Source organism: Echeneis naucrates, chromosome 11 (genome assembly GCF_900963305.1).
Source record: "Echeneis naucrates chromosome 11, fEcheNa1.1, whole genome shotgun sequence".
NCBI classification, from domain to species: Eukaryota; Metazoa; Chordata; class Actinopteri; order Carangiformes; family Echeneidae; genus Echeneis; species Echeneis naucrates.
The window spans coordinates 9,465,623-9,490,559 of record NC_042521.1 but is presented as its reverse complement, the minus strand read 5'-3'; the positions used below and the strand labels follow the sequence as shown (position 1 = coordinate 9,490,559).

Genomic DNA, 24,937 nt, shown 5'->3' with positions numbered 1-24,937 from the left:
TCACTTGAGTCATCTCACCCTGTGCAATCCTTTGTCTGCCAGCGCTATACAAGGCATAACCCACAAACAGTGGAGCTTTTCAAATGTAGCAAATTTGAAATGTAAAAATGTTCCCTTTTTTTGGTTTGATTAATGCCCCAGACCACACACTGTGTGGGGGAGTGGTGGAATTTTTCTCCTTAATAAGCATGTCTCAGGTCGAAACAGGCTGTTTTCCTTTCATTCATATTCATATTTCAGTGTCTGAGAACAGACATGTCTGAATCATCATAGCACATCACAAGCCAACTGTGTATGGATGGTAACTTCAAAGTGAATGTATTTTACTTCCCGACAGAAAAATCTCAGAAAATTCAATTTATTATCTGACTATAAGGGGCGTTTGGTTTTCAGCGGCTTCATTACTCTGCCAAGTGAAATGATTCCTTTGCCTTTTAGTTGCAGTTCAAACAAATTTTTTGCTCAAAACTCTTCAAGATAACACTAAAACCAAAGACACACAACACATACTTTTCTGGAAAACTAAATGAGCACTGTCTCGTAAATACTGAGTTTAGTCATAAATAAATCCCTTTCAACAATAAAAGCAATAAAAGCATCTGCTATGTGCCACACAGGACTTCTCCCCTTTATTTTCAACCTCCTGCTCAGACAAAAACTCTTGGACAAAAAAAAAAAAAAAAAGACGGTCTGGAAAGAAATATTAACAACGGAAAGTATGCTCATGCTTTGTATTACACATTCCACCTTCCCTCTCAGATATCTGATATCTGATAAATGTGTCACCTCAAACATTTTTCTCACAACTTCATACTATATTAGGCGTTGGAATGTTGTCCTGTATACAACAGGAGAGATGGACAGAGACGCTGATTTCGCCACATTATACAATGGGTTGTTTCAGCTCAAGTGGCATCCAAGAGATTTCCTTTACAGTAATATCTGTCTGCCTCCTCCTTACCGTAACGCCTGCCGTATTAGTATAAACTAGATTTGTCACTTTATTAATAACAGCCTCGGTCCTCAAAGAGAAAGTAATGCTGTAGTAAATATAGAGTCTATTTAGTTTATCCTTACACTTTTGTTTATACTCTGTCACTGCGCTTTTGTTGTAACTCCATTTACCATTTACAACCATTTACATTGTTTTCATTGAAGAAGTGGAAGAACACACTTCAGGTCACCTGGAAACATGGATAGTAGCAGCCCAGTAAATGATGTGGAGCTTTTAATTTTTTTTTATCCAAGTAATATTTACTTGGGGGTACATTACTTTTACAGTGAAGGTACTAATTAGTATTTTACTTACTTGCAAATGAAGCACCATTGTTGTCACCAGTAGGCTTTAGTTTAATGGTGCACACTTTGCCCATTATCTCATTATCTCATTATCTCCACATTAAACCATTTTTTTTTTTCTAATGAGTTTCTCACAGTGATAAGCTATGTGAAGGATAAGGAGACTGAAACACCAAGAAAAAAAAAAAAAAAAAGGTAAACTTGACTGTCCAGTTGAGAAGAACACTGCAATTTAACTCCAGTTCAGAAAACAAGTTCCCAGCTCTGCATGACTGCATGATAATCATGTTTACAATTAGTTAACATGAGGTTAAACTTATGGAACATCGCTGCTTGGTTAAGTTTGGTAAGGTTTGGCTTGATTTCCACCCAAAAATGACCCTTGACATTAAGTATATTTAGTGTGACGTATTCATTAAAATATAGTTAATTATAATCAAATTATTGTACGGTTTTGAGGTTTTGTCACCAGATATTATTCTTTGAAAGGATAAGACAACACAAATAAAGTGTCATCTGTATTTTTCAGATTGTTTATGATAAAAAAAAAATAATAATAATATATTTATTTATTTTTTTTCCTGTTTTTTCGAGGAGCTTTGACTCTCGTATCAGTGTCAGACCTACAGTATAGACTCAGCTCACTTCAACAAGTCAGGTTAAACATATCTGGATATTTTGGTGACATCATCAGATGTTTTTCACTGTGTTTTATCCCGGGTGAGCTCCTCCACTGCCTAACCCTAACCCTTGTCTGTAACAGTAACACTATACCCCTGACTACGAGGAAGTTTGATCCATAGCTGCTTGGAACATGTTCTGCCGACTCAAGGTTAGATTGTTTTATTATATCCCATCAATCATTCAGCGATGTAAACATCCCCTGAGCATAATGTTTTGCCAAATGCCCTTCACTGAGCTCAAGGAAGGAAGAGAGACAAGAGGAGAGAGAGAATAAATGCATGAGGAAGAGAGAGGACAGACGATAACCAGAGAGAGAAAGAGACAGATGGAGTGAGGAAGATAAAGACGCTGAGTCTGAAAGAAATATCCTGACTGAGACGCGCACAGCTATTTACGGAGTATCCTGCTCTCCCTGAGAGAAGATTTGTTTGGGCTGGACAGGATACCCGGGGTACATCTGGACAGATTAGTCCCAAATACAATATACAATATTCCTCATCCTGCGCTGTGTGGGATGAGAGTCTTTTTCCTCAGGGAGTGTCAGTTTCAACATCTAGTACTTTTAAACAACACCATAGAATTAATTGCTGAAATCAAGGAATGTAGTAACTTCCCAAAAAATAAGTCTGACTAGACAACAAAGAAGTAAAAGTGATCTCATGGCAAATTATTTTGTTAGCATTCATTCCAGTATACATCAATTTCTCTGCTTTGAGCTTGTTTTCTCCTCGGAAAACTAGTTCTTAGCCTTAGAGCTGTGCGTTACTTGTAATTAAAGATAAAAAGGCAGGGGGGAAAAAACATCCTTTCTAGAGTTTACACAAAAATCTATGTAAGAAGTCAGTGTGTCTCATTTTACACTGTTCCACAGCAAGCAAGCTAGCTCACATTTTCAGCCTAGCCTGTTAGCTTAGTTTGATCTCCGTCTGCGCTTTAAATGTTCCTTTCAGTGACATTTTCACTGGTGAACAAAATCATTCAAAACAAAAACCTCTTGAGTTAATTCCCCTTCTGCTCATTTTAGCCAGTCTAATGTTACAGAACTGGATGTTTGTCTGATAAAAATATAAATCCACCTCCGCTACCGCTGAAATCACTACTGACTTTCACTTCCCACTTCAACACTGTTCTCAGCCACATTCGGCAGCTGTTTTCAGTGAAAAGCCTCTTCAGACACCACCAGAGGACAGACTAGTGAAGAGACACAGAGCCGCTGAATGTCACTGTAGTCCACATGTTTTTCAATTTGCATACGACAGTCTGGTAATCACGTCACTCTTTTCGTATCTCAACTTGAGTACCTCTGCCTCCCAGTTTCATTGGCCAGTTAGTGGAAAGGGAGCACAAAGATAAACTTCTCTTACACGCAGGGTGATTCATTCTCTCCTCTGTGCTGCCTGTTGATATTGCGTTATTGTTAAAAAAAAAAAAAAAAACCGCAACACCCACAGGCCCATGGGCAACAGACCATGCTGGTTAAAGATCTAAGTTGGCAAGACTCGGGATCTGCCACCGAGGAAACGAGCTACAGAGATCCATGAAATGTGTGTGTCTGACCTTTCTAGAAAGTGGCTTAGGCAATCTGGCTAAACCGTTGGCTTGTGAATGACCTTTCTGACCTGTCCCTTTTGTCTTGTATGTCACTGTGTGTGTTGTCATCAGATTTCACCAGTGGCTTTGTGTTAAATCTGTCTGCCATTATGTCACTGGGAGTTTATGGTTCAGTTCACTCACACAGGACGGGACACGTCAAAATGCTTGTAAAGTCTGAATATAATGTGAGCAAAGCGTTTGGAGGTAAGGTGCGCGATCATGGAGGTCTTGTTTTACTATCGTGCCCATGAGTGTTTTGGTGAAGGGAAAGTGTGCGATTAATTTTTTTTTATATCCTTATGTACAAAGCACATGAGGACGTTATCATTTCTCCCTGCGTTTCTTCCCCTCTTCTCAATCCGGCTGTTTCCAGTTACCTTTCAACCGGTGAAAAATATTTACTCCTGAATATTAAGAGGATAACTTTCCATCTTCGACACTGTTCCAGGGGACATCTGGCTTATGTTAGAAGAGCTTCACAGTGTGTGTGTGTGTGTGTGTGTGTGTGTGTTGGAGAATGATAATTATAAGAGAAGTGTATTGTTTTACTGTCTGTGTTATCCCATAGGGGAAGTCAGCTGCAGTGGATCACACACACGCACGCAAATCACCAACTGTGTGTGCATGTGTGTGTAGAGATTCTTGTTTTACTTCCTCCTATGTTATGAATGTACACACAAACCCAGATGCAGGTAGGAGCCGCAGGTAGAAAGCTTCAAACTCGTACACATATCACTAACCTCAAAGGTCAAAGTCATGCATGTACAGTCTTGCTCGTACTTACACTGGGGAATCTTCTCTGATCCTTTCCTGTCTCCTCAGACAGCTTCTTGCACTCTCAACCAAACTTTAATCAGTTCAAACCACATGGTGGAATAAGTCATAGTGTTGACAGGTTTAAAGTAAACAGTCCAGTCAATCTTCTCCAATGTCACAATTTGCTTCCTTTAGTCATGCGCTTATTGGTTTCTAATTTAATTAATGATTCCCATTGCAGTGAGTGTGAACAGTATATTGATCGGTCAAAATTCGAAATAAAATGGGATTCACTATGCCAGCGTTCCATGGATGACAAATATCCAGAGTAGATCAGGGTTATATATATATATAAGGTTATAAATGTTTTACGTGGATCATCAGGTCTCTCTGCTGCCTGCCAGCAGTCATGTCCTTAGCAGGTTCTTGGTTGTCAGAGTTGTCAGTCCTTTAGTGCCGTGAGGAGTCCCTCAGTTCCTTCACAGTTTGAAGAAACACTCATTTCCTTTGTTGTCCACCCAGACTGAAACCTGCCTCAGACACTGCTGTTGGTAGGTGACCTCTTGGCAAATAGGCTGGATCCAGAGCAATAATGCTTATTTAATGAAAACACTCTGCCCTAAGGATTTCTGCTTCCTCTTTCACATGTTGAAGACATTACTGCAAAAACAAACATTTATTGGAATTTCCTGACTTATACAAATTGTTCGAGATTGAGTCATAGTCCTCAGAACCACAGCAGCTACTAGCGAGGTGAAAAAAAAAAAAAAACGTGCCCAGCGAGAATGGCCTCCTGCACCCCCTCCTCCTCCTTCTCACCGGGTGAATACTTCACCCATCTTTTCCAGGCAAGCCTCCATGCAGGTTTTAGAGGTTCTTTCAGATGCACAGCCAGACGCGGTAAAGAATAATAACATGTCAAAGAAGCTCACAATAGCACAGGCCACAGAAAATGGAACATGCCTCAGGGTGGAAAAACACTTCAGCATTTCTTGCAGTGCTCTGGACTGTGTTGAGTGCCATGACCCCTGCCTACACCTCAGGAGCAGGGGACAACAAGTGAACCGAGGCATTACTTTCAGGATTTATCCTGCTGAAGTTTAATAGCGCCAGACAGAGTTCAATAACCCCAGCATCACCGCATTGCTATTTATAGGATTTTTGTATATCATGTTTTATTTTTGTCAGGTGGCTTTGCTGTTGTTCTATGTAAAATAACAACTGATAATGTGTTACGCATACACTACTGTATTTGTACTGTATGATGAAACCACACCCAGATTTTAATATGACATATACATATCAGAAGGTACACATCCCTCATTTTCTGCTGACTATTTTCTCTATTTACTAATTTGATGTACAGTGAGGGCACAGTGTTTCATTTAGAGATGGATTCATGCCTTTTTCTTTGCTGCTTTTTTCTGTAGATGCTGGCTCGCTTTGTGATTTGTGCAAACAACTTTCCCTAAGTCTTCACAAGTCCTTTGTTCCATCAGTTATACCACTGCTCAATCTGGATTTATAAGAACTGGATCAACCTAACCCCTTTCAGTATTTAACCTGAGGGAGAATAGCACAACACTAAAAACACCACAGGAAAATCAACACCAAACATTGAGTCACAGCCTGGTAACTTGCCTAACACCTAAGTCTTGTCTCAACACTGTAGCACAAACAAGCCTGGCTCCTCTTCAGGTCCAATGAGCGACAAACAAGTATTTCTGTCCTCATCTGTGAGACGGCCATGTCACGACTGCATTCATTACCTGTTCCCTCACACTGTGCTTTTGTTGTGACTTCAATGTCAAAAATTACTCCATGAAACAAAAGCAAAATAGTGTCAGAAACACGAGACAGTCCTAGACCTTGTGTTCAAAACAAAATTCGCTGTATATGGTATATTTATGTGAAACAGATTGATGCGCCACAACACACACAGTGTTGCTGAAGTGAGTTTTTCATACAGCAAAACATCTCACAAAAATCAAACACACACACACACACACACACGCCCCACAGCTGTTAAAGGGGTCGGGCATGACAGATCACGCTGCCTCTCCATTATTATGTCATGTTGCGATTAATAATGCATGTCTCCTGACACCTTAATTACAGTACATGCACCCACACCCTATACACAGAAAAAATACACACATTTTAGACACATACAGTCAGGAACAGCTCCATCACACACACACACACCTATTCACCCCCCATGGATGGAATACATCTGCAGCCCCCTTAACACCCACTGCAAGACATGCTGTTCACTCAGCTGTCACGCACTCAGAGTGGTCATGTCACACTGACTTTCATGCAAAGCACTGAAGACAAAACCTGTTTCCTGCAGGTCTGACTAACTGGGTTAAAATTGTGCAGTGATTCCCCATTCAAAAAGTATGACTGTGATCCTGACTGGGGCTTCTGAGCTGGAGGGTGAGAGCAGCACAGCAGGTCTATGTTTTGACGAGGTGTGTAATGGTGCTTCACCGCTGACATCTTGCACTTAATATCTACAAGTCCAAAAGACACCAGGGAGCCCTTAGTTGGATTATTAAAGATCCAAGACTGACTGGCTTTATTCTGATGCGATTATGTTTTCATGCATCTTATCCACCTTATCTGATGTTGAACTAATAGCGTCACAAAGAAAGGAAAAACACATTGTTGGGAAATGCTGACAGCTGCTTTAGAGGTACAGTTAACACTGTCACACTGAAACAGTATACAGACTGGCAACCTTTGCATAATATGTAATTCCTCATCATTTCCTGTCTTTCCATCCGGGCCCGCTTTTCTGTTTGGCCTGCTTGCATCATACAAGCTGCAATTTGCAACATGAGATCATTCTATCTGATTCACTCAAAAAAAAAAAAAAAACAAAACCCAACCCTCACACTTCCAACCCATGGATGAGCACAAGAGAGTTCCCTTAGGCCTGCCAATTCCTGCTATTTATGAGGAAAATTCTGAAGTGAAAAGTCATATGCCACCACTTGCAAACTGCTTGTAGGATAAAGCAAACGCTGAGCTCTTAATTTTTTTGCAGAAATGCTCTTTTGAAAATCAGGGGCTTTTTTCTAATGTTCCTTTTTACTGCTTTGAGCATCACAAACATTTTACTCTGCAAATAAAAACAACAACAAAGCTGAATACCACCAGGAGTAAGAAAGGGAATGTGTGTTTTTTGTTTGTTTGTTTATTTTTTTTCTCGAGTCTCGATTCTTCATGCCTCGATGATCAGTGCGAGTTCCCCAAGTGAAGGACAGATGTCTTGTGAAACATTCTCCAACAAAGTTTTGGATCAACAATTTCAAGCTTTTCAACTGTTCAGGATGTTTTTAAAAAAAAAGTATTTCCCACTTTCTGGGTAACTATCACCGTTTAATTAGGAGGTTGTACCATCACAAACAAACAAATGAATTCCTTTGAAAGACTTCGCTGCCTGTTTCAATAACATCATGTGTGCTCCTTTATGATGACATTCTGCTGCTGAAACTCAAACACAAACTTCATGAATGTTAACCCACATTTTCAACATCCTTCAAAACTGATGAAACGCCAAGAAACGCAGAGCCTAATTTTCAGAAGCCAGTTAATGGAGCAACGCGTGGCTTTCATCTTTCTCCTGTGAGTTGTAGTGCAATCATATCATTAAAAGCTCCGCGTTAGGTAATTTGTGAAGAGTGACAGCTTGTTGTTCCTGGCTAAATAGTAATTGTGTGTGTGTACACATAAACACTTTCTTGTCTTTTTAGTCCTGCTCCCCACTTCCTCTTTCTCCCGCTGGCCTAGCCCTGGTTTAGGCAGTGTGTTCTGATGCATTGGAAATAATTGGCCATCCCTTTCATCACGGGATTATGAGGATAAATCTCCTTTTGGAGCGGAGCGGCGCTAACAGTCATTGAAATCCTGTTACATGGGGTATTATCCTGCAATTAATTGCTTTTTCCAAACACTAAGCTCTTCTCTCCCTCTCGTGTTCACACACTTTGATAAATTCAGTGCTGGGTGATTCACTCTGGAAAGAGGTTGGGGGTTATGGGACTTGTAGAAGGGATTGGAAACAAATAACAGTTTTTATTCTGCATATTCATCTCACACTTATCAGAAGGGCCATTAGTGATGATCCAACCTCTTCTGTTCGGCTGGAGGGTGTATTTTGTGAAGAGGGACAGAGGATCAGCTAACATCAGAACATAATTTAGTGCAGGTATGTTAAAAGCAGACGCCCCCTTAGGGTTAGGGTTGAACAGCAGCTGTAGCTTATCTTTCATACAGATAAATGTTGAATGACAGTTTCATGTGCCACACTCACAGGCACCATTTGTAAAGGAATATTTTTCACTGCACAGACTAAAAGATATCAAAGCAAATTACACCTGGAAGAGATTGTGTGGGAGAGAATATTAAGAGGAAAACAGCCAAATTACTAAAAACCCGCAAACTGAATGACATAACTGGATGACTTCAGCTGTACTTTGTGCTAATTAGGAAATATTAGCATGTTTAAACTGCGACCGTGAGCACCTCTCCTGCTACATATCAGCTATCGGAACCACAATTCACTCTTTGATCTAAAATCCATCTCCATCTTTACGGCAGCCTAACAATAGTGAACCTTCAGTTCTCGTTTCCTTTTCTCAAACTGTTTTCTCATTCCACTGAAGGTGACATCATGGACTCAGCTCGGGCCGAGTGGAGACAGCTTGTGTAACCTCAATGATAGGCTGGTGACAATATCGTGATGATGCGTGCTGTGTGTGTGTGTGTGTGTGCGCGCGCTGTGGTCACAGCACGTGCGCGTGCACACACGTATCCACAACTGCTATTTACTTCCTGTTGGCAACAGGAAACCCCTTGAGTCATGCTGGAGCAGAGCAGTGAATTTAAGCTTGACTATTTCAGTGAAATCATGTGTTGGAAAATGAAGATGGAGTTGTGAAATTGTGTTCTCAGGAAGAGAAGGGAAGTGAACTGAATTTTTCAAGTGAAATTCTGCTGACAAATGCTGATGAAGGGGGATACCTGGTATACGCATGACCTTTACATTGAAATGGCATTATTGCACAAAGGGAGGCTTCAGGCATTTGCAAAGGCATTTCCTTTTGTCTTTAAATTGTAATAATGCATTTCTTTATTCCACTGCAGTCAACAGGGTTCCTCAAGTCGTCTAAACTTGAGGAACATGTAAGCTTCAACGCCTCACTAGCTGAAAACACACTCTTGTTATTTGTGCTCTCTTTATGTGGGAGGCTGGCCATGTCAGCATAATGAACTTGGTACGACTCTGCTATCAGACTATCCATATAAAGAATGTATAAATGGTTTATAATAGTTTCATTAAATGCCATTAATAATTGTTGCCATCAACACAACCCTTTCCAAGTTATCATATCTCAATCTAGTTACAGATTTCATTTTCTCCATTATCCAGCATTTCTGCATGTCTACTTCATCAATTATTTCTTCAGTTAGTAGCAACTATCCATGTTTTAAGGGTCAAAAAGTTTCATTTCGCATCAAAGTACCTTCATCATTATAAGCGCAGTCATTGCTCTGACACGTTGTCAGGCAAAATTAAGCTTTAATGAAACAACAGCATTTATTAATGAGTTGCTATAATTCATTTCTTCTGTTGGGGAATCCTATGGTACAACAAAGCTTAATTTTTCCATTTAAAATGATAGAAGCTCATCTGAAAGATTAATCAGTGAAAAGCACTAACATGATCTTGTAATATAATAAGCCTGAATCTTACTTTAGTTCCTTAAAAATTGTTTGTTTATGATTTCTGCATTGTCACCAGCTGAATTAATGATCTAATTTAACTATTCATAAATACTGTTTAAGGGTAGTTTCATCGTAAAGTGATCCAATTTACGTTCAACCATGTCAATGTCAGTGTGTCAGATTAATAGGACGACTGCTTTCACAGACGTCACTGGATATTCTCATGCATATTAAAGTAGCATAACTGAGATACTTCACAGTCACTAAATGTCAATTAAACTAAATGCCAAAGGGGAATAATGTTGTTGATCAATCTTCCAAAATGTTACAAAAACAGGAAGTCTGGGAATACCTGAGATGACCTTTTAAGAGCATGAGCTGTTCTGAAACTTTGTGGAGGAAGCTCTAGAAGAAACTTCTAGTTTGGAATGGGAAATGCCAAATAAGACCAGAGCCATAATCACCATTATTGATCCGTATACTGCACTTAGAGTGTGGCCTAAGGCAAGATGTAATGACCTATTTTGTTTTGTTGGTAATGTATAAATCTGATTGACACAGTCTGTACAGTCAAACTAATAAGACCAGTGGGTGAGTATGAAGCAAAATCATTACTATGAATTGTTATCAGGATCAGATTCAATGTTTCTTCTCCTTTTTGAATAAGAATGAAAATTACTGCCATTTTAATGGAAACCTACCATTTCGTGTCAACACACAGACTACACCAGAATTTCATATTCAGCTCAAGCTTTACAACTTCTCAGAAGACCTTTGGGGAAGTTTTTATGCTGAGTATGTGTAAACTCCCTGTGTCAGTACAAATATTTTCAATCAATGGGGAACAATGTCTAGGTGTGTAGGAACAATTAGCTGCAAATTTGAAAGAACATTTTTGAACTAAGCTGGGTTTTGAAAAGTGCAAATATTTACGTTGCCATGAACCCAGTCTCTCCAGTCTAACCAAGGTTTACTGAAGCAAGCAGATCAAAGGAATAGTGATGGACATATTGGGATAACTAGCAAAAGAAGGCAGAATGTTTTGGCCAGACTACAGACTGGAATCCATCCACATGAAACAATCCCCATCTCGGCTCCTGGTTTGATTGATTGTCCTTGAAGTCTGCCGAGGTTGTGAAAATATAGAGCATATTCAGTAGAGATGGTTATAGCTGGCTGATGACTAATTTTGGATGAGAACTCAACACTTGAGTTCATACAGTTCACAGAGTCTAGGAGATTATGTCAAGAGATGCAATAGGCCAGAGGCGTACTGCAGTCTGACCATGCTTTCTTTATTTTCAAGTCCAGTCATTTTTATTGCAATCATATAGTTGATTATCCACTATCCCACTTCTATCTCGAAATTATCAGCTCTCCACAGATACAATGATAACATTAGACAACCACACATTTGCAGGAAGGGTTAGGGTTAGGAGGGTTAGGGCAGCAGTCAGTGTAAAACCAATAGGGGAAGATACTGCCCTCGTCAAAAGCCTGCTATTGCATACAGTATCCTTCCTTCTATCCTCATGTGACTTTTTCAGATGCTCAACAACGCTGTCAAAGTTCAGTTCAAAGTTATTACAACATTTAGCATATTTTGTGTACCGTTGCATGTAGTCATCTTGTCACACAAAATTTTGTTGTTACACAGATTAGAGAATTTGAGATACAATTTGTCAAGATTTCGGGGATGCGATACAGTTAATCTTCCAGTGTACATATCCAGGACAATTATCAGCCAGTACAGTTTAAAAACATGGCATAGCTAAAATGTGTGTGAATTAGCATATGGATAATTTAAACGTATCCAGCTGTGGTTGTATATGTGGAGGTGTCGTGAGTATATTTGAAGTGTTTCCATTTCTGTTTTAGTTCAGAGTCACGACTGGCACAGCAGTTGCAGATTTTTTTTTTTTTTTTTTTTTTGTCTAGCACCAAATTATGAACAGCCGAGTTGGAAAAATCTGTCATCAACCTCACAGTTGTAATACAGTGTTGGGAGACATCAGGGATATCTGACAATTACAATGTCTCCCATTTGGTCTCAATAAAGCAAAATATCTATATCTAAATAAAACCAGTTACAGGGTGATTTGAACTCATGAAAAATAAGATATAGAATATTTGCTTGTACTTCGTAAATGTTAACAGACTCCTACAGACACAACCTATCCTGCCATCCAGGCTGGTAATGGAGCAAAACAATCCTGGGAAAAAGTCTCTTTCTTGATCAAAAATCATCGTACGATCAGAGTACTTATTTTCATAACTAACTATATATCTCAAGCTCTGGTCTGAAGTCTACATTTCTGTTCATTTTTCATCTACGTGTGCACATGTGGAATGTGACAGAGCAGCTCAGATAGAGAATAATTCACAGCGATGGCTGGCTGTCAGCCAGAGGAGATTTAACTATTCTCAGAGCAGATCAATTCCCAGCCTCCCTTTACCGCTGCTGGTGGTGAGTGACTCAGCTAATTATTACAAGGGAGAGCATGCCCTGAATATTGTTTTGTCCTCCAGCTCACTGCTAGGGGATGCAGTCACACTCCTGACACTGACTGACACACACACACACAGACACCTGCATTGTGAGGTACACACTGGAGTTCAGCAACATAAACTCCCACATGTCATCTCCCATGTGAGTAATGTACAGCCTAAACATGCAGTATGGTGCGACCCTTTGTAATGATTCCAGCATGAAGTCTCAGTTACATTGAGATAAATTGCTCTATCATACAGACATATGCAATCACTTAGTTTAGTCACAGCAAAGACAAATAAGTCAGTTTTTCCATTGTACACCAAAAAACTGTACACTGTGACTTTGATCTGCTGGTACACAAGGTCCGGACTATTGTCAGGTAACAATAAATACGGTGGCCTCCTGCACCTCTGCCATCCTTTCCCACGGTGACTGTTCATCCTGCTTTGTGAACTTCTTGAAAAAGAGACCAGTAAGAGAGGAAACCTGTTCCTGTGCCTGCTTGACAGCATGACAAACACACTTGCTCACACAGACGCGCACACATCAATCAGCTGGTGAGTCACCTTATTCGTAGGAAGACCACTGTAACAAAGAAAGAATGCGAGGCCAAAAAAAAGCAGCCATCATTTCTATGCCCTCTGCAGCTCACCCATGTTTGGACAGCTCCTCATCGACAGGTTCACATGACCTTTCTGAGTCAAACTGAGCCGAGCTGCGGTGACCTGATTTAAGTGTGTAACCTCTCATGTAAGGAACTGTGTTGGAAATGTGAAAAGGAACGGTTCGGAGCGGCATGCTTCTGCTTGGCAGGACAGGGGCTGTGCAGACACACACACACACACACCAGCTGGTGCTCTGCGCTCTGCTCTGCTCTGCTCTGCGAAGGCTCAGTGTGCCTTCACTGTTGCCACTCTGCTTGTTCAACATAAAGCAGTGGAAAGATGAAAAAAGAGAACTCTTGTGCAACTAGCACATGGTCACGGGTATGTACACACCCAGACAAACACACAAACACACAAACACACGCACGTGCACGTGCACACACACACACACACACACATCTAATTACCTCATACCTTCAATTCACTTCAACAATCATCACAGGTTGTCTGAAGTGACTGTATACCGTACTTCACCCTTCAATTTCTGATACATCCTTAAGTAATAGTCCATAGTTCACCAACTATACTTTTTCAGAAATATTGCATCATTTTCACACAGACCATTGCCTGGTTAATTTATGGTCACTGGGTAGATGTGTCATTTTAACTTCAGAGCTGTCTCTGGGAACCTGGCGTGTTGTTTACAGAGCTGTGCTGGCACAGGTCATTTTATATGATTGCTTATAGCCCAGCACCAATAAAGCATTATTGGGGTGAGTCAAATCCACAAAAAAAAAAAAAAAAAAAAAAAAAAGCCTTTCCAGGGCTGGGAAAATATCATGGTCAAGTGTATACACTGGACAAGTTGTGTTCACTCATGTGGCTTGACATTTGGAGAGCAAACAGTTCAGGAGAGACTGTTGCAATGTGCAATAAATGGCAATAAGAGGTGAGCACTAAGGAACAACTGAGTCAGACCATGAGTTTTAAAGATTGTTAATAATTGTCTAAAACATGTGCATGCTTGATGAGACATGCGGACACGTGGGCTTCTTCATATAAAATGTTGGACTTTATTAAAGATTAAAAAAACGCATATAATGGTGTTTGAACCGTGTGTGGATGTGGAAGGTAATGGAGCAGGCGGTTTCATCGGAGCCGGGCTGGAGCCGGTGCCGTTACAGGATTGCTCAATGGCTGTGTCACAGGAGGCTGGACTGGTCGGGCGGAGTGTTTGAGCTCAGAGCTCTACATCACCGGAGCTCAGTCAGTGTCTGCCTCTCTGAGTGTGAGGCGGGCCCCCCCCCTCTCTCTCCCTCTCTCTCTCTCTCTCCCTCTCAGTCTGGGTGCTGGGGGATCGGGATTTTCTCACCATAAGTACACAGACCCGGAGCCGCGGGCGCTCACTACAGGAAGGACGTGGCTTGGATTATTCCCAGAGACGCACGCCGTCAGCGAATCTGAAGTTTGATTTGCCTCTCAGCGATAATGAGTCTCAGGCGGAGGAATGGAGCCTGCTGTGTGTAGTTCATTGTGACAATCGAGGGGCACACATCCGAAACAGCTGTCGTCTGTCGCTCTCATGGTCAATCGGTCCATCAGGATGAACTTACAGTGGGGCAGCCCGGCTCCCTGCATCCGCGCCGCCAGAGTCGCGCACAAGCGGCTGGACTCGGACGACCAGCCGCCGGCCAAATGCGCCCGGCAGAGTTCCGAGGCGGGGGACACCCAGGGGCTCCTCGGCACCTCTCCCGGCTCCCCGGCCGGCCCGGTCTCAAACCCGCTCCCGGCGACCCACCAAGGGCCGTCTCGGATAGGATCGTTCCTGCTGCTTCCTCTGGCGGACCGGGAGAGCATGCACAGTGCGATGAACACCGACACCGGCGATGAGCTGCTGTGCAAGGTATGCGCAATCCGGCCGTTGTGCAATTTCTCTGAATGAATTGTGTTTCAAGGCATGGCGTTGCTCAATAGGCTGCCTGACATGTCATGAGTATTTAGCCGACTTTTTCACCAAAATGTCATCCTCACGCGAAATGTGTCACACTTTGCGTAACAGCGGAGTGTTGCTTCACGATCTGAGGTCTTGAGCCATATATGGCTCCGGGATTATTATAGAGTCTGTTTACAAATACAACTCCGAGCTGGGCTGTGGACACACAGTCCACCTATGGCCTCACACACTGAGCCTGTCAACTCGGCTCATTTGCATACACGTCACAGCAACACGCCAAACCTGACACAAATAAATGGAAACATGGGAGGCAAATAGAAGCGGCGGCGATATGGATCTGATCTGATAACGATAAAGCCCTCCACTGTGCCAGATCCATGTGTTTATTCTGCATGTGAGACCTGCAGGCGTTGAGCTTCGTTGATTCATAAAGCTAAAGGTTTTGGTGATTCATTTGACATTCTGGTGACAAAAGCAGGTGTAATCCAAGGCCTGTTTTTACATTTGCATGGTTTTACCTTCAGATTATAATTAAGAAGAAACTGACCCATTGCTTCCCCCCCTTCCCTGTCACACTCTATCTCCCCCTCCCACCATATCGTCCTGATTACCAACCTGCAATATCTCCCTTCCCCTCCTTGTACTCCCAATCTCTCTCCCAGGTCTTTGATATGGGGGTATACCAGGAGAAGATCAGAGCCTACGGGATCCTGCCTGCCCACAGGAACGTGGCCAGCATCAGGGATATCATCCTTGGCGAATGCAAGGCCTACGTGTTCCTGGACAAAGACTTTGGGGACATGCACACCTTGGTGAAGAGCTGTCGTAGGCTGGACGAGGAGCACGCCTGCAAGCTCTTCCGTCAGGCGGTTCTGGCCGTGGCGCACTGTCACCAGGCTGGGATTGTGTTGGGTGACCTCAAACTACGCAAGTTTGTCTTCACCGATGAGAAAAGGTGAGATAACAGGAGCCGGCCCTCGCTGTATTCGGTTTCAGTCACCCAGGACAGTTTCTCACCGTGTGAACCATCCGCTTGTTCAGCATCACAGTCCTTTAAAAAGCAGTTACTGCGTAGCGACAGGAAACTTAATTCATATGCCCTCAGGCTTAAATGCATAGAGCCTGGAGGGGGAATGCCAGCAAAGGCATGGAGCAAACATGGCAGCAGCTGATACACACAGGCCATGTGTGCAGATATCAATGTGGGTACAGATAGAGTAGGAGGTTCTGTACTTGTGGAGGCAGACTGCATAGCTTCCCAGATTTTCGCCCTCTGTCTGTCTTCCTTTCTCACTCTTGATGTGTCTCTTTGTATCTGAGTTGTTGTGTGTTTGTTTTGCATGCCTGCGTGTGTGCGTGTGTGTGTGAATGTGTGAATGTAGTGGGTGGCTGTTTGGCAGAGTTGCTAGACGAGGCTGGTGAATGAGACAATCATCTCCTTCTGTGGTCTGCATCTTAGAATATATTTATTACTTCTATTACTCATTATTTATAAATAAATAACATCATAAATGCGCTGACGAAATGACGGATGCTCCAAACAAGGATTCATTCACATTCACTTTCATCCATGAGGGAGTAGTTGAAAGCACTATCCTTTAAACTCGCTCCCACACACATGGGCCTTAATGCTCGTCTCTCTGTTCAGGAAGATACAAAATCCCTGCTTACAAAACTATTTGTCGCCTCTTTGCCCTTGCGTCACTCTCTTTCCTGTAAGCGCTGGCTGATCCCACACAACCCCTCCGCCCCCCCCTCCGGCTTTCCAAAGGCCCTTTTTCATGGAGACTTTTCAACAGTAACATTCTCCAGCCATGACCTCTGGGCTTTCAGGGTCACAGTGAATGAATGAGTGCAGACAGCCAGTGAGAGAAGTTGAAGTTGGTTGTGCCCGTCTGATAGCTATACGGCTGCAGAGCCATGAGTCACAGTGTATACGAGCAGAGAGAAAGAGGAGGGGCGGGGGGCTGCATAGCTCATTTTCTCTCCTTGTGTGTGTTCATACATGCATGTCTGTATGTGTGCTGATTGCACATTCAGAGCTGTAAAGCTGTGGTCCACTGCAATCTCAAATGCCTGTAATTCAGCATTTTGTTATCTCGGTGACGGCATGGCAACTTTAATGCTGGTAGCCTGACCCACAAGATCCACCTGACCCTGGTGTTGTGCGATGAGATCTTTTTTTTTTTTTTTTGACTTATCCTTACTGTGCAGCCGTAGCACCATGAAAAGAGATCCTACTCTAGTACAGCTGCAGACTCTGATGACACCATTAAATGGCTGTGTGACATCATGGAATGTGGTTTTACTCCTTCCAGAAAATCTGTTTAGTCCACCCTGAGATTGCTGCATCCGACCAATCACAGACTGACTTTTTGACTCACATCAATATAATAACACGAGTCTCTTTGAAATGCTGCAATTCTGGATTACCTCATTTATTCCATCACATATTCTCCTAAATTCACAATCAGGCATCTTTTAACCCCTGACAATCACACCGTGATGCAAAGTCCTGACTAACAATGCAGCACTCAAGCCAGAAACGGAGAAAGTCACAACAATTTGATGAATGCTGTTTCAATTCACACAAACACGCGCACACACAGTGCAGTCGCAAAAGCCAGTTTAGGGAAGGTGACTAGCACTGTGAAGCATGCAGAGCTTCAGTGCCGGGCCAGCCTTCCCGTGCGTCACTGATGTGGCAACAGCCATTTGAGGGTAATTATGGGATGGCTGGCGCCGCGAGTGTGGGACCCAGGTGCAGATAGCCTCGGCTCAAAAAAAAAAAAAAAAAGAAAGAGCAAGCGAGAGAGAGAGGAGAGAAGATATGTTCTCTCAACAGAGGGATGAGTCATTCTCTCCACCCCTCTAACTCTCTCTGTTCTGTTTCCTTTTCTGTCTCCATCTCCCTTTCTCCTCTGCTGACTTATCTTCTCCACTATCATGCAGTTTAAATATCAGCTGCCTTCTATCTTGGTCCTTTTGGCTGTCTATCTTTTCATCCGCTCTCTGGCCACTCTGTCTTGATGGCTGAAGTGTCTCACAGAGTCGACCTTCTGAATGTGAGATCAAGCAGCACACTTCTTGTGTGTGTTTGACTTGATAAAAACCTAAATCCATGTGGCAGCCTCCCGACACTCACATACAGTTTTAATTAAACATATTTCACATCTGTTGCTGTAGAAAATTAATCACTCTTGAAATTATTTAGGGATATTTTTCTTTGTCTCAATCATTTTGCAAGTGTTTTTCAGTGGTAAATGTCTAATTTTCAGATTTACTCTCACAATCGAATTGCGCCGGTACTCCACTAAATGCACATCCTGTTAACATGGTTAAATATAGTATTGTGTGTCGGGGGGCTGCTCTAGTTGTATATTTATGTGTGTTTATCTGAGCATGTGCGCACCAGGAAGTCATTGGACATTTGCTTAGGCAGCTCTGCTTCTCAAACAGGACTCACTGTTGTGCACTTAAGTCATGTTAAGTTCACTGGTGTAAATGTGTGTGTGTGTGTGCGTGTGAGTGTGTAAGTGTGTCCATCTGTCTGTTTTCTATGCAGCTCAAGGATAAAGGATGGATGATTGTTTTTCCATGATGCAATTAGTGACTTACATTTAACAGATCTCTGAAATGTTTGACAGTGCTAACAAAGTCACTCACACACACAGACAGTAGTGTACAAGATCAAAATATGACTTTAAAAGTTTTTTGTAGTGGGGAAAAAAAAAATATCAAAAAAGCAGAAATGTTCTCTCTCCAGATGAATGATGTTGCTCGTAGCATTTATCCTAATGCAGGAAGTTACTTGCCATAGATAACAGATGATGTCATAGCCATGGCATCGCTCTCAGCACACGTCCTAATTTACAGCCTGAAACTAAAGTACTGACTTGAAGCTGTGGTTGTGTCAGATCTGGTCTGAGGTTTAGGGATAGTTGTTATAAGATGACATAAAGCTATCAAAGGAAGGAAGAAGGCAATCCCCTACGTACCAAATAAAACATGTTTAACACTTTCTGTAAAGGTCAAACCAAATGTTCTGACCTTATTCTGACTTTTTCTTCACAGGACTCAGGTGAGACTAGAAAGCCTTGAGGACTGTCGCATCCTTGAAGACCCAAACAATGACTCCATGTCAGACACCCACGGCTGCCCTGCTTATGTCAGCCCAGAGATCCTCAGCGGCTCCGCACCTTATTCCGGCAAGATGGCCGACATGTGGAGCCTGGGGGTCATGCTGTACACCATGCTAGTTGGCCGTTACCCATTCCATGACCCAGACCCAGCCACACTGTTTTCCAAAATCCGCAGAGGACAGTGCTGTTTGCCAGAGGGCTTGTCGCCCAAGGCCAAGTGTCTGCTCCAGAGCCTGCTGAGGAAAGAACCCTGGGAGAGACTCACGGCGGCTGAGCTGCTCGCTCACCCGTGGTTCCACCAGCCGTCATTGTTGCAGGAAGCGGCAATGGGAGAACAGGAAGTGAACTCGGCAGAACAGATGGTGCCATCCTTTGACATGAGAGAGGATGATAATCTGTTTTGTTGACGGACTTGATTCAGCTAAGACTGACTGAGGGACCAAAACAAAAATTGCCATGTGGGATTGTTAGTTTTTTTTTTTTTTCTTTACATTGGCACTTTTTAGAAACACATTTGTCTACTGTTGTGTGTACATACACCCCCAAGCTTTCTACAAAAGTTACTGTACTGTATTTTGTCGTCGTATATATGTGTTACTTGCTAAGGGCATTGCTCACAATGACCATTCATTGTGTTGCTGTATGTGTGTTTTTGAAACTATTTGGTGCTAAAAGAAACAACAAGGACTCAAAAATTGCCAGATTATCTTCAAGAAATAATCTCTACAGGCTACTACAAGTGAATCAGAAATTTAACCCATGGCAAAGAGCAGTCACCAATTCTTGCTTTTAGCCTGGACTCAAAAGGCTTCAGAGAGCATTAGCTTAATCCTGAACAGGAGGCAAGGAGTCCAGGATGTTGTCCTCTCACTCTCCAACCAGGCTGGAAGCTTCACCAGGTGACTCACTGGCTCAAAGAGGACCAAGCGCAAGCTCAACGTCTCACAGCAGACAGTGACATCGAGTGAGAAAGATGTGTGACACTTAGCGGGACAATCAGAAGGTGTCACACTGCCAATCTGGCAGAGTATCAGCTATTGGAGAGCATTTACAAATTTCACACCAACGTAGAAGGTTGAGAAAGGCAGTGTTTTGCTGGTGGAAGACTCACAGGAAAGCAGGACGAGTCTGTCACACACACTCAAAAATCAGCAGTGACACTAGGCCAGCAGTAAAAATAAAAAAAATATGCACAAAGCTAAATATTTGAAAGTTGCTTCCAAACAGGAAGTGGCTCAAATAATTTGACTCATCTGAAACACTGTGTGCACCATTAGCCACACCGAAACATAATGCTTCTGGTTTAAATATCAGTCGCCTGCCTAATGAGATGCAAAGGCAGGACTCAGCTCTTTGTTTGGCCTGAAGGCACACTACTGTGGATAAAATATAGAGAAACCAAATGGTACTTCCCACCGATGCAATGTGCATTTTCTTACTGTCCAACAATGCTTGTACTTTTCAAGAAATGTCAAATATCCAGTCAAGAAGAAAAAACCCATGACAGGAAAAATGAAGATTTTTTTTTCTCCAGCTGAGCAGTTGAACCTGTTCTGTTCACTTCTGATGGAACATTATGTCAAACTGTGTTGCTTTAACAAAAGATGAGCTGTGCCGGGTGTTGTGCCCTCATCACGGTGTTTCATAAACTGAATCTGCTCTGAATCAGTTGCAGTCAGGTGATGTTTGATGTTGGTTGTCTGATGATGACTCAACCCTGAGCGGGTCAGTAGAGAACGGTCCTGACCTTGGCTGGAAGAATCCGTTCTTAGTTCGCCTCTTTAATGGTATTTTCCCCCCGTTTCCTTGCCATTTAAAGCTGTGGATCCACAAAGACTTCATCGTAATCCTGACCCTGTGGCAGGTGGACATTTAGCCTAACAGGCTACTGTAGGTCTGCAGACAGCTATTTTCCTCTGCAACAATCATTTTGACAATGGTACTAAATCTGGCATATTTGAGAAGCACTGTGGATTTGATGTTTGGTTCAACTTGGCTATGATGTCGCAGTCGTCTCGTTATTTTCTCTCTGCAAAAAAGTAACTTAATAAATTTATGATTTTGCTCAGTTCGTACATGTAGAGTGAGTCACACGTTCATGTGACACGTAAACTGACACGGGTGCACAAACTTATTATTGCACTGTGAATTATGTATTTGTGACACAACCTTGAGGCATTTATTGCTCCAGACAGGTTACACACAAGAGTTATATTCGTTGTACAAAAAATATGTAAATATGTATATTTGAAATATGTGTGGAGATGTTGAATAAAGATCACATTTTTTCATATTCAGACAGATTTTTCTCTCATTACTGCTTTTTTTGTCACATACACACACACCATTGCAAACACCTCCACATTACATTACACAGCTCCAACACATGCCACAAATGCTTCCCTGCGCAGAGTCACTCCACACAGCCATTGTGAACCGAAAACATTTTATCATTTTCTTTCTATTTCATCCTGGAAAGGCAGAAAAACTCTCCATCTCTACTTATAACCACTTACTCTTCTGTGACCTTTGTGTAATGTAACATTTAACTCGTCAGATGCACAAATGTCAATAATGGCTCAATGTCTTTTCCTAGAATACACAAGAAAGAGTGTACTCTCCTTTTTTCTTGAGGTCAGCTCATCAAACACAGAGTACCAACGTGACTTCTTGTTCTTTTATATCTGATCCACTATTCCTTGTGGATCACTGTTTGACCTATAAGAGCCTGGCATGTCTCCACCCTGTGTATTATGACTACCCAAGGCATGGCTGGCTAGGGCTTGCGTAAGCATTGTGTGTGCATGTACATGCGCATACCTGCCTGCATGTCTACATTTGTGTGTGTGTGTGTGTGTGTGTGTGTGTGTGTGAGAGAGCGTGAGAGAGAGAGAGTGAGAGTGAGAGAGAGAGAGAGAGAGAGAGTCAGATTAGGTATCAACAGGGTAGCTGGAGAGCCTCAGCTGCTGGGACACTGCCAAACTGATGATTGCCTAACACGTCAGAGTTGTGTTCCTCCTGGGACAACAACAGGGCCCCTAAAAAGTAGGATAATAATGGGTCAAGTAATAAATTTCTGGATAAAAGTGTGTGTGGGAAAGGTTTTGTCTGGGAAGGGAGTTTGGTTGAGGGAATTTGTGTGAGGAAGTCTGTCATTCAGAAATTTAAGTCCTTAATGTCAAAGAAGTATTTTGCCAGCAGTCATGTCTGCTCGCCCCATATGAAGCAGCAGACAGCAAAGAACTTAGTTTAGTTTGACTACCTTTGAAAAGTGGTAATGAGGAAACAGCCCAAAGGTAACAAAATGTGTAAGTGTCTGAGTCATAACTCTCAGAAAACCACAATGCCTTGCATTTACACATATAATTATTTTACTTTTTTTTTCTTACAAAGGTTCAAAACACAGATACATCATCTAATTAGTGAGTATTTTTTTTTTTTTTGATAGAGCTGCACTTTCTATCTCTCCATTTTCCGCTTGTGCTAACATAACTGACTCCTGCTTATAATTTCATATTAGTGACAACGGTGTCAATCTTCACATCAAACCAAACAAGACAATCACAAAATGCCTCCAAAAATGTCAAAAACGTGTTGCGCTTAAGGTAAAAGTTAGGATCCAAACATAAGTGTTTAGTGAAGGAAATAAGCGCAGGTATTAAAAAAGGGACTCTGGCATTTTTGCGGTTGTGTGAACTCATCTTGGCCACAAGTGTAAACTTCCTTGTGATCCAGGATCATTAAAGTTTCCCAGCTATGTAAATCTTTAAATAACAGACTGCACATACTTCCTTATTACAAGGTATATTCCACACAAACAGGTGTGTCATCAGATATTTCCCTTATCGTCTCTGACTTCATTTGATAAAACTGAAATAACACGGCAGGTACTTTTGAAACACTCATTGGTCATTTCTGATTTCCAATGTAGACCATACAGGATTAAACGTAACCTCAGGTTTCATACACAAACTGCACAAGGAAGTGAAGAAGCAGATCTGAGATTTGACAGTGAAGCACCTCCACTAATCTCCACCCTGAGATGATGTTAGGTATTGTGCTTCTTCCTGGAATTCACTGGCACAGCCAAGCGCTTAATTGATGCAATGGAAACTGCCTCCCCTGTTTAAATCACTGTGGCCTGATGTATTTCATAATGATAATATTCCCTGAAGGAATCAGACGCAGATTGAGCTGATTGAGCTATTTTAGCTAGACTGAACGCTTGTAATGATGTTGGTATTCGCCATCTGTCATCTTAAATCACAAAGACATACTTGGAATTTATCAAAATGAAGTCATGTGGTGATCTCTGCTGCCATCCCATGGACAAAGAGCAAACTGCACCTTTGCATTGTACTGGAACACTGTGTGCTTCTTGTGCCTTACATTACAGAACTCATTTAGATTTTATAAAATGTATTATATTATTAAAGGCAAGAACCATTTAATGATGAATTACTAACAGCTCTAACTATAGACGTGATGGTGGAAACTCTGCAGTTAAGGAAAGTTAAATAAAAAGGCAAAGGCACTCTTTACATTTTGTTTCCTGGTCTTTGCCCATTTCTATTATCATCAGTTAATGATTTTGAATAATAAAAAAAAAAAAAAACAATGATACTTGCTAAGAGTACTTGCAGCCCCATAAAAAATGGGTATTGCAAGAAAACATGGCAGACCATTATGTTTTGTGTTCCTGACAGCATAAGCCTGTGGGTGATAAATGGAAGTCTTTAGTCTTGTCTGGGTCAACAGCCTCTTAAAAACCAACAGGAGGGGAATAAAGAGTATTTCTCTGATGAGGCTATTTCAGACAATGTGGCCCCTGTGGGTTTTGTATAACCACCATGATTGTCTTCTAGTCACACAAGGTGAAACAGAAAACCATTATTCACATTAAAATTGCTGATGGAATGGCCGGATATACAGGGTTCACCGAGAATTTAATAATTTGGGAACTAATAATGTAATTTATGAATATGTTTTTCCATCAAATGTTATCTGCTCCCTTACTGAGATTTGAGTAGAATCATTTAAGCCAAGAAAATTCTCTTACAGGGACTGCTCAGACTGGAAACAGCCTAATGTCGATCAGCTTGGGGATTATTGCTACATACATAATGTTAGCGCTGACATTTTTTACTTAACTTACTTAGTCTCAAATTTACTTTGTGATTTCTGCATCAAATGTCTGGCACAATGGCTGGTTCTCTTGTCACAATTGATAACTTAACAGCTTTTAATCCTAGTGCTGAACATATAGGACACCTTACAAATACCTCCTTTAAAATAGCAGGTTAGACAAAAACACACAGATGATTCAGAGCTTGGTTAGCTCAGCTGTATTTGGACCCTACACTTTATCACAGAGACATAATGATAAATATAAGTGCAGGTTTGTGTTCTCTTGACTTCAAGAAATACTGAAAGAAAAAGACATACCAATTGACGATTCAACATGTGAAGAGGTGTTTAAATGCATCATAATAAAAAAAAAGGCCCAGGAGAGGGCAGTGTTTTCATGCTTTAAAGCAGGTTATTCAGTTTATTTACAAAGAGCAGATGGATCTGACAAAAGCTGTATTGTATTTGACAGTATGAGACTTTTTTTGCATTCATGCACATTTTTAAGCATCCAGTGAGTATAATTAAAGCACAAGGCATCATCACA

At 41.7% G+C, this 24,937-nt stretch overlaps 1 protein-coding gene across 2 annotated transcripts in view; it reads left to right on the top strand.

Moving 5' to 3' along the window:
• The window catches only part of trib1 (tribbles pseudokinase 1), a 29,969-nt gene extending 8,403 nt beyond the window's left edge, over positions 1-21,566 (top strand). The window contains exons 2-4 of one of the 2 annotated variants that reach the window (XM_029513349.1): positions 14,509-15,070; positions 15,784-16,076; positions 19,196-21,566. In XM_029513349.1, the coding sequence (XP_029369209.1) occupies positions 14,750-15,070; positions 15,784-16,076; positions 19,196-19,670 (1,089 nt within the window). In that variant the 5' untranslated portion in view covers positions 14,509-14,749 and the 3' untranslated portion in view covers positions 19,671-21,566. Of the gene's footprint in view, positions 1-13,968; positions 15,071-15,783; positions 16,077-19,195 lie in introns of those variants that run through there. The other variant, XM_029513348.1, reaches the window with a different exon arrangement.
• The last annotated feature ends 3,371 nt before the right edge of the window (positions 21,567-24,937 follow it).